General features: G+C 39.7%; 1 protein-coding gene across 1 annotated transcript in view; it reads right to left on the bottom strand.

The window, feature by feature from the left end:
- Window positions 1-2,893: 2,893 nt before the first annotated feature.
- LOC128250920 (uncharacterized) overlaps window positions 2,894-10,221 on the bottom strand; it is a 23,019-nt gene continuing 15,691 nt past the window's right edge. The window contains exon 2 of the mRNA XM_052977028.1: window positions 2,894-3,411. Coding sequence (XP_052832988.1) covers window positions 3,165-3,411 — 247 coding nt within the window. The 3' untranslated portion in view covers window positions 2,894-3,164. The remainder of the gene's footprint in view (window positions 3,412-10,221) is intronic.

The following is a 10,221-nucleotide window of genomic DNA, read 5'->3' as shown; positions in this document are numbered from 1 at the left end:
TATAGCTTCAGTACTCTACATGTTACTTAAACTATTTAATATCACACCTTGTCAATGCATAAGTGTGTGTGCATGTGTGTGTGTATAACCTGGAGATGGATAAGTCAACAACTATGCAAAAGGCTGGCAGGATGGATCCTGACAAGAGAGAGAGAGAGTAGGACACCATACTAGTGTTGTGGAGAACAATTTATCGTCAACCTTCTGGACTACTACTATTACTACCACTCACAACTAAGATCACCATGTGAGGAGGGCACCAGGGTCAATGGTTAGGGCATTTGGCTCATAAGGATTGGATGATTAGACAGGCGCTAGCAAAGCCAGAAGTTACACCAAGTTCCACAGTCTGTTTTGGCATGGTCTCTACAGATGAATGCCCTTCCTAACGCCAACCACTTTACTACAGAGCATACCAGGTGTTTTTGACATGGTGAACAAGGTTCAAGCTATTCACTCCCTAAGTGTTTTAACCATTGATAGAAATGAGAATGATTGACATTAAATGAGGAGACAATTTTGACTTCTCTCTTAAATTCAAGCTTTGTTCCTCAAATCCAGTTTTGTCTTGGTTGTGATGACAAAATTTTCCTTAAGATGGATTTGTGCAATTGAACACATCTGATTTTTTATCATTTGTAATAAATAACAAAAAAAAATAAATAAATAAAATAACAGCTTCACTTCAGACAAGGTAAACACTTACTTCCATGGAGCTCTGGAAATGGAAAAGAACTAAAAACTCCAATTGTGCAGTGAAAAACACAATAGTAAGCACATGTTATTGCTGAATGTAATTCATATTGATCATTTGTAGAAGTGAAAACACAGTAAGGCTTTTTTTTCTTTTATAAAGTTAATGAATTCTGGGTCTAGAATAGAAACTACGAGTGTAGAATCTCTGGTTATGCCATTAAAACAAACACACACACACACATATATATATATACAGGTACAGGCATGGCTGTGTGGTAAGAAGCTTGCTTCCCAACCACATGGTTCTGGGTTCAGTCCCACTGTGTGGCACCTTGGGCAAGTGTCTTCTACTATAGCCTCAGGCCAGCCAAAGCCTTGTGAGTGGATTTGGCAGACGGAAACTGAAAGAAGCCCATCATGTGTGTGTGTGTGTGTGTATATATATATATATATATATATATATATATATATATATTTGTGTGTGTCTGTCTCCCTACTATTGCTTGGTGTGTTTACATCCCCGTAACTTAGTGGTTTGGCAAAAGAGACTGACAGAATAAATACTAGGCTTACAAATAAGTTCTGAAATTGATTTCTTCGACTAAAGGCAATGCTCCAGCATGGCTACAGTCAAATTATTCAAACAAATAATATATATATATATATATATATATATAGGGAGAGAGCGAGAGATGTTAGCATTTGTTTTTCAATTATATTAAAAACAGTTCTACATTAATCTGATGGGTTACTCTATACTTGTGTAAGAGCACAAACTAATTATTTTCAAACAAGAATATTATTGACAGTGACCTTGGAGTTTTGGTCAGTTTAACAATTGTCAGACTGCCAATATTCACAAATGTATATTTTTATCAAATTGCAGTTGTGCATATATGCAGTTGTGCATATATGCATGAGAAAATATTTGAGTTTGTTTGTATCAAGCCGCTCCTTAATTCCCCACCACTCACACTAGTAACAGGCAATGCATGTCACACACACACACACACACACACAAGATTATTGTAAGTATATGCATGCATGTGTGATTAGCTGTCAAGTAGATATGATGACCTGCATGTCAGAGCAGACATACAGGTGTAATAACAACCAACTAAACTTGTAAACACATTACCATTATCCTATGTAATGGTGAACAGTTGTTGGTGCATGTGAAATGAATTTGAGAATTGGCTTGAGTCCATGGTGAGGATTGCCTGGTGACATGAGGAAGGCAGGCAGGTCTTTCTGGAGTGTACAGTAGACAAAAAAAGAAAGAACTAAGAACAGACAGTTTACTTTCTTGGGCAAGCTTATGTCAACCCGAAGGTGAGAGTGGAGAGCGAAGTGTTGCCTGCCCATGGATCATGAGGGTAGTGGGAATGGGGGTTACTCTTATCTTGTGCCTGGGCACTTTATTTACCCAGTGACATGCCCTTTTTTTATATTCCCATTTGTATTTTCTTATATATATTTCCATAACCAATTCTGCCACTAACTTACCAATTTGTAATGAACCCTTGTAATGTCCCCTCAGCTGGTGCCCCTGAAGCAAATAATGAATTGTTATTCTCAGTAAATTTATCTTATAAGGGTAACGCAAGGCCCTAACAAGACTTGATGTCTATCTAGGACTCCACTTTCCAGTATATCATCCATTATTTAAGGGGGTAGAGCAAAATTTTAGAGAAGATATTTACAGTAAACAAGAATAAAATGGACATTTCAGGGTGTACTACATGCATTTTCAAAGCAGGTTTATTCAAAACACAAATACAATTATGTTACTGAATGGTTAACAGTATGTTGTATATATATATATATATATATATATATATATATATATATACACACACTCTCGGAGTGATTGGCGTTAGGGAGGGCATCCAGCTGCAGAAACTCTGCCAGATCAGATTGGAGCCTGGTGTAGCCTTCAGACTTTCCCTATTAATTTCATCGTCTTTTGAATTATGAACACCATAAGAGTTTTTTTGTTGTAACAATTTCTTTTTTAGTTGATTTTCACCTAGCAAGACTTATCGTAGATGGCGTAATAAGTCACACCTGGACAAGGCCGGGTTATACTGCTAGTATATAAATATAAATATATATATATATATATATATATTAAATTCAAATTACGATAAATGTAAACAAACAAATGAAGTTTATATAGATGGCCATAGATGGTAGATCTGCATATTGCCAATCACTATCATTGTCATTTAAAGTCCACTTTTCCATGCTGGCATGGGTCCCTTCCAGTCACCAACCCTCACCTGTTTCCAAACAAGTTAATAGCTAGACATGTTTTTCACAAAAGCTACAAAATAAACATCGATGTCCAATTACAACCATCATATGATGTCAAGGCAAGGGCACACACAAACATAATTGTATATCATCATCATTTAACATAACTTTTTCCATGCTGGCATGGGTTGGACAGTTTGACAAGAGACAAGTCAGAGGGCTCCACCAGGTTCTATGTCTCCTTTGGCATGGTTTCTACATCTGGATGCCTTTCCTAATGCCAACCACTTTACTACAGAGTGTACTGGGTGCATTTTAATGGTACTAGCACCAATGAGGTCACCAAGTACCCGCGAAAAAGACTCCTCAGCTGAGCTGGGTACAGACGGGAGAAAGGGATTATGATGGAAAGAAAGGAGCAGACGTCTTGCTGAAGAGGTGACTACAGGATGTGCCCACCTGAAGAGGGAGAAAGAGAAAGAGATGTGAGGTCCAGGTACAACATGAATATGAGACAGAATAGGAAATGCACTGAGTGAAAATAGTGTGACAGATGTGTGTGTGTGTGTATATATATATATATATGATGTGCTTCTTTCAGTTTCCATCGACTGATCTACTCACATGGTTTTAGTTGGCCCAGGGCTTTAATAATAGAAGACGTGTCCATGGTAGCTGCACAGTGGGACTGAATCAAAGACCTCATGATTGGAAAGTAAGATTCTTAACCACATACCCAGTAAATACACATACACAAATATATATATATATATATATACACATGTACACATAAACACACAAACATATACAGATATATCATACATATATATACACAGTATGCATGTGCAAGCACACACACACACACACACACAATGAACCACATACAAAAAGACACTCACATACAAAATATGTATGTGTGTACATCTCATACACATGCAACAAGAATCAACATACATCACATGACCCATGACAAACGATTATCTTTGTCAATAATTCATGTAACAGGAATTAGATTGAAGACAAAAACCTCTGAGACAAAAATATATTCCGTCTTAAAATGTTGCTTCAAATAAGAAAGAAACTAAAATGAAGATTTAAGGCAAGATTAAAGGTAATCGGGTTTGGTTGCTACCAGCACCACCTTTGTAGGGTGTTGTTGTTGTTGAAGGGAAGAGAAAATGGTAATTCTATAGACAAAGAACTACCTCACATTGGTTGTTTATACAGAAGCATATTCACACACACACACACAAAATATTTACATCAGATTACACACACACACACACATCCACACATGCGTGTGCGCACACACCCACATACATTCAGCAGTAATTTTACAAACCAACACAGCAGGAATCTGTCTTCAGAGACGGAATTACCCAAATGTATTAGCAGCAGACATCTTTGAAGTTGCTGCAGAATCAGCATCATGATGATGACGACGGTGGTGGCAGTGGTGGTGGCAGTGATGACAGTGATGATGATAATGATGCATCTTGCTCTACTGCAGCCTGTGCTTCCCAGTGGATTCTCTCTCTCTACAACTGCTTCAAAAAGACACAGGGTAAAATGGTTGGTATTTACAGTCAGGAGAAAACTGGATGTGGTTGCCTATTCGTGTGTACGCATGAGTGCGTATGTGTTCACACATGAATGTGAATGAATGTTTATGTGCCTAAGTGATTGTGTGTGTGTGTGCATGTGTGCGTGATGCAATTTCAAATATCAGTGGTAAGGTGTGTGCGTGTGTGGACAGTTTGTTAAAGGGAGGAACTGAGTGAAGAAGGGCTTTGTGGTCCAAAGTGAGGCAAAGAGAGGTGAAGGTGGTCATTGTAGCCCATGGTGGGATAATGACAGGTGAGGATGTTCACTCTGGTCCATGAAATAAAAAGAAAGGAAAGTAATGCTGATAGTGAGGGAGGGAGAGATGGGGAGAGTAAGCGTTTGAAAAAGAGGATTTTGAAATACTTAACAATTTGTCACTGAAAAAAACCTCAATATGGATAGCTTGACTTGCTAGAAATAACTACTATGTCTTTCTCAAATCAAACTTTACTATCTTAAAAAGAAAGGATACATTGGAGAGTGTATTGCTCGATAAAAAGTAGGTTGGATGGTCACATTGGACTCAGAACCAGACACCTACACACGACTACCATCTTGTTACACTGAACCCTCATACATCATTGTATGTAAGTATGTATAATAAGGTCATCTTAGTTTATCTGTGAGCTACAGATGATGCCCAATCAGAGCCACCCCACAGGCATTCTGATCCTCTCATTACTCATATATCTCATGCCCCACACTGACATGAGATATAGGGGGGACAATTTGAGAGGAGCCAAAAGACTGTATCACGCCCCAGTATTTGATCTGGCTTGATATCTATGGGGTTGGATGATGCCCTTCCTAATACCAACCACTTTACAAAGTGGACTGGGTGCATTGTTTTTCATGACATCAGGATCAGTAAGGTCACCAAGTAACTTGCAAGACAAAGGAAAAGGTCCTTTCAGTAAGTGGGTTTGTAGTAGAGAGGGCAGTGGTGCTGAGAGGTTCAAGTATATTAAGCCTCTGAAATAATGAGAACTCATGAGTCGATTCAATCAGGACTAACCTGCAGCTAAACAACAACAACAACATAAAGAAAACATTTTATAAGTTATTCTCCAGCAGATGTAACCCCATCGACATATCCAGGCACCAGATCCAACCACTACAATGATATAACATATGTACAAGAAGCACAGGTCGCAGGAGTTATGTCTATTTCTTTGGCTGACAAACTGAATGTCTGTGCAATTCAGTCCCAATGTTTTTGCAATTCCTGGTAAGCATCTGGTCCCATCGCCTCAAGTTGGTAAATACATTTTGGAATGGAAATTGGTATAGAGAAACAGCATGGAAGCCCACTGCCTGTACATTTATATGTCTTTAGATATTTTTTCAGAGATGTATATCAGTGGAATATGTAAACATAGCAAGAAAACTGGCAAAACAGGGCTTTTGAATATAACTACCTCGAGCGGTATGGGAAGGCACATGGCTTAGTGGTTAGGGGTAACTGGCTCATGAGTGTAAGGTCATGAGTTCACTTCCTGGAGACATGCTGTGTCCTTGACCAAGACACTTTATTTTATGTTGCTTCAGTCCACTTGGCTGACAGGGTCAGAATTGCCCCATTCTGTGTCTCACTGAATCTCCCTGAGAACTACATTAAGGGTACATATATCTATGGAGTGCTCAACCACCTGCACATTAATTCCATGAATAGGTTGTTCTATTGATTGAATCAACTAGAACCCTCATCGACACCATGGTTATGACCTTCGACCTTGAATTTGGTATTTGGTTTGGCCAAGTTGCACAGACTCTCGCTTGTCACTCTTGATATTGGAACCAACCAATAACACTAGTCACTGAGTGAGATACAAACAAAAGATTGATCTCTTTGACCACAGCACACTTGGCACTATACAACATATACCCCCACACACACACACATCGATAATGTCACACTGGTTCAACTCCCAGTTTTGTTTATCTTTCATTTTTGTACGAGCATCATCCATCCACACTTTATAAAAATAAAACATGTAAACAAATATTGATTTATCACCCACAAACAGACAGACAAGAGTGTAACGAATAGAATCTATTTGCTTGACCTTTCATGATCGGGGATGATCTATCAATTTGTAATCAACTTACATTGACCTTTTACCAGAAAAATATCTTGGTAGATATTCTCCAGTCAGACACACACGCAAAATGGAGATAGAAGTAGAAGGCCTGACCAAAATCTATGACTTTATACGATGGCCCCCACATCTCTTGAAGTAGCTGGGAGTCAGTCAAATAACTTAGGTGCATATTTCAGGTTTCACACAAACATATACGTGTGTGTGTGTGCGTATAAGTACAGACATGGGTGTGTGTTAAGAAGCTTGCTTCTTAATCCCATGGTTTTCGGTTCAGTCCCACTGCATAACACCTTGGGCAAGTGTCTTCTACTATAGCCTCGAGTCAACCAAAGCTTTGAGTGGATTTGGTAGGTGGAAACTGCATGCTAGTAGACAATGTGTTAGACTGTGAGGGGGTACAGGGGCTAGAGCAGGTTCCCTATGAAGAGGATCCCTATGTAGTAGGAGGCAGAGAAAAGAGAATGATCATTAGGGGTCACAAATAGATAATGCTGATGAGGAGCCCAAATGCCCCCACATACACACACAAGGTGAACAGAAAGGGGTAGGAGGGTGGTACATGACCAAAGAGGTTGGAGGCTAAAGAGAACAGAAAGGAGTAATGAGTTGGCAGACGGTGTGTGTGGGGGGAGCTGTTTTTAGTGGAGCAGGAAAGTCTGAGGTCAAAGAATAACAGAAAAGGATCTTCCAGAGGTGTCATAGTCCCTCAGTGCTCTAGAGTTCGGCCCCACCACAGAATCACAACACCCTTGAATCTGTTGGTTTTATGATGATGATGATGATATTGTCACAGCAATGAAGAGAGCAGAGAGTTCAGACCAGGAGATAGTTATGCGGTGAAATGCTTCTGGAAGTCAAACAATCCACTGAATGGCAATGAACAGGTTCAAAGGAGTGAACTGGCAACCAGTGACACTGATGAGCAGTTCCGGCTCATGGAGCAGCCGGGGACTGTTTAAATGCAAAGGGTCTACCATCAGAAAGTGGGCTTAGTTTAATATGACACAAAAATTACTTCTTGACTTCAGAAGAGATTCAAAACACATCGCTGACAAGCGTTGGCAGGATGAACTGCAGACCCCTATTAAAAAGGGAGAAAGGTTCGTTGGGAGGAAGAGAGACGAGTGAAGTGATTGGAGGATTGAGTGGGAGTGGAGTAGGGAGTGTTGGTAAGTCAGAGTGGGAGTGGAAGAGGAGCAGAGAGAGAAACATGGAGTGGGAAGCAAAGGAGGGAAGAAGTATAAAAGGTTGGTGTGGCATGGCTGCTGCTGCTGTTGGAGGAGGAAGACGAGGAGGAGAGCAAAGGAGGGGGTGCAGTTTACAATTCTTAATGGAGATGGTTCATGCATATGTGTTCTGCTTTTTTAGTAGATGTCTTTATCCTTTGGCTATTGGAGATCAGGTAGGACAACTAGCAAGCTGATGCTGACTATTGAGGCAGAAACAAATGCCTCTCATCTCCAGACAATAAGCCTGTCTTTTTCTTAATGGTATGTCAACTTTGGAGAATACTTAATTTTTGAGATTATCTCCACTTCTCATATGGTGAAGGTCTTAACTGTCATTTGATAATTATGACAACCTCAAGGGACAGAGATAATTTTAATAAATCAAGGATTTATGCTGTATGTTATTTGATATACCTGTATTTGCACATGTGCAGTGTGTGTGTAATCATTGTGTTGAACCATTAAACTCTACACTTTTTTCTCTCTTTTTTTTCCCCCTTCATAATACTTTCTATCGAAGAGTGTAGTCTCGAAACGTAAAAGACTTTTCCATTCTTCCTGAGAGTTAAACTAATACACTTGTTTGTCATTCCTTCACTTATCTTTGTCTTCTGTAAATTTGAACTGTGTGTGTGTGTGTGTGTGTGTGTGTGTGTGTGTGTGTGTGTGTGTGTGTGTGTGTGTGTGTGTGCGTGTAAAAAAAAACACCCAGTACACTCTGTGGAGTGGTTGGTGATAGGAAGGGCATCCAGTTGCATAAACCATGCTAAAGTAGACACAGAACCTGGTGGAGCTATCTGACTTGTCTATTCTTGTCAAACCATCCAACTCATACCAGCCAGGAAAAGGGGATGATGGTGATATATGTATGTATACGGTGTTGAGGACAGGGGTGATGACAGGGGACAGCCAGCGTTGTGGGGGTGGACCTATCAGTCAGTCATGCAGCAGTGGACATGACAAGGTTTCCCTGCCGAAGTTTGCTCTGCAAACATGTGGTTCTAGATTGAGTCCTACTGCATGCTACTTCTACCATCACCTCAGGTTGTACTAGTCTCAGCTCAGCTTTTAATATGAAGAAAAGCGTTCCAGTCATGACTATGTTGCTTAGTTTTTCAAACCTCATTAAATACATTCCTTCTTTGTGTGACACTGTAGGTGGCGATTTGATGATGAAGGTTTTTGATAGCTATTTCTACCAGTTCCCACATGAAGAGCCGTCCCTTTTTGGCTTAGCTTCGTAGGGAAGTGTTGGTGGTGGTTGTTGTTGTTGTGGTAGTAGTAGTAGTAGTAGTGGAGGTGGTGGCTGTTGGAAGTAGTCGTGCAGTGCCTGTCAATGACTAACACATGTGTGCAGCAAATACAAATATAAAAAAAAGCTATGCACATCATTTTCCAGCATATGCACAGAACAGGAGCAGGAAAGAATGGCAGACAGAGAGAGAGAGACTATTGATATCACTGATCAGAACGACTTCCCGCTCCCCCACCCACAGACACAAATAAACAATAGAATGCACTAATCGACCTTACGGGTGCCACCCGACTTTCCTGCTTGCGTGCATACAACAGTGCGTCATCCTAGCCTCACCCTCTTTCTACATTAACAACAACAAAGACAGCAGCTGATCTCAGGAAATAACTGATTTATTCTTTATGTATCTGCTTTTATAGTCATATTTTATGGATATGAAATTAGATTTTCAAAACAATTGTTTTAGTCTTCTATATCCTTACACAAGCAATAAGGTGAGTGGATGTTTCTACACAAAGAGTCATGTAATTAAGAGTGTGGAAGTGTGTGTCTACAGATATTATACATGCAAGATAAAAATTTGCTGGAAATAGTACTCGATAATCGTACAAGCTTCACTGAATGCATAGCGGCAAAGATGTATGCGGGCGGCAAACATAGAAAGTAACTATAATTTTTACGTATGTGTATATATATATATATATATATATATATGGAGAGTGAGAGAGAGAGAGAAACAGGAGAAATGCGAATATACAAATATGAAATTATGTTTACACTGTATGAGTGAAGGAGAATATGCACGTATTTATGCATTGGTGCACACATGCATATTAATAAACAACACTTTCGAAATGTGGAGAGAGAGAGAGACTGTGCGCGCGCGCGACCATGCGTGTGTGTGTGTGTGTGTGTGTGTTTGTGTACGTGCGCGCGCGCGTCGTAACTGTCTTTTAAACCATTTTTCTATTTTGCTTCCGTTCACTTTTTTGTTTGTTTTCTTTCTTTCCCTTTTTTTTCCTGCTGAAAATGTCAAATCGCAAAAGCTTTAACAACAGAGAATGCAAGAGAGGAGAAT

Source organism: Octopus bimaculoides, chromosome 26 (assembly GCF_001194135.2).
Source record: "Octopus bimaculoides isolate UCB-OBI-ISO-001 chromosome 26, ASM119413v2, whole genome shotgun sequence".
Taxonomy (NCBI): Eukaryota; Metazoa; Mollusca; class Cephalopoda; order Octopoda; family Octopodidae; genus Octopus; species Octopus bimaculoides.
The sequence above is the reverse complement of the archived record's forward strand: the minus strand, read 5'-3'. Positions and strand labels throughout refer to the sequence as shown.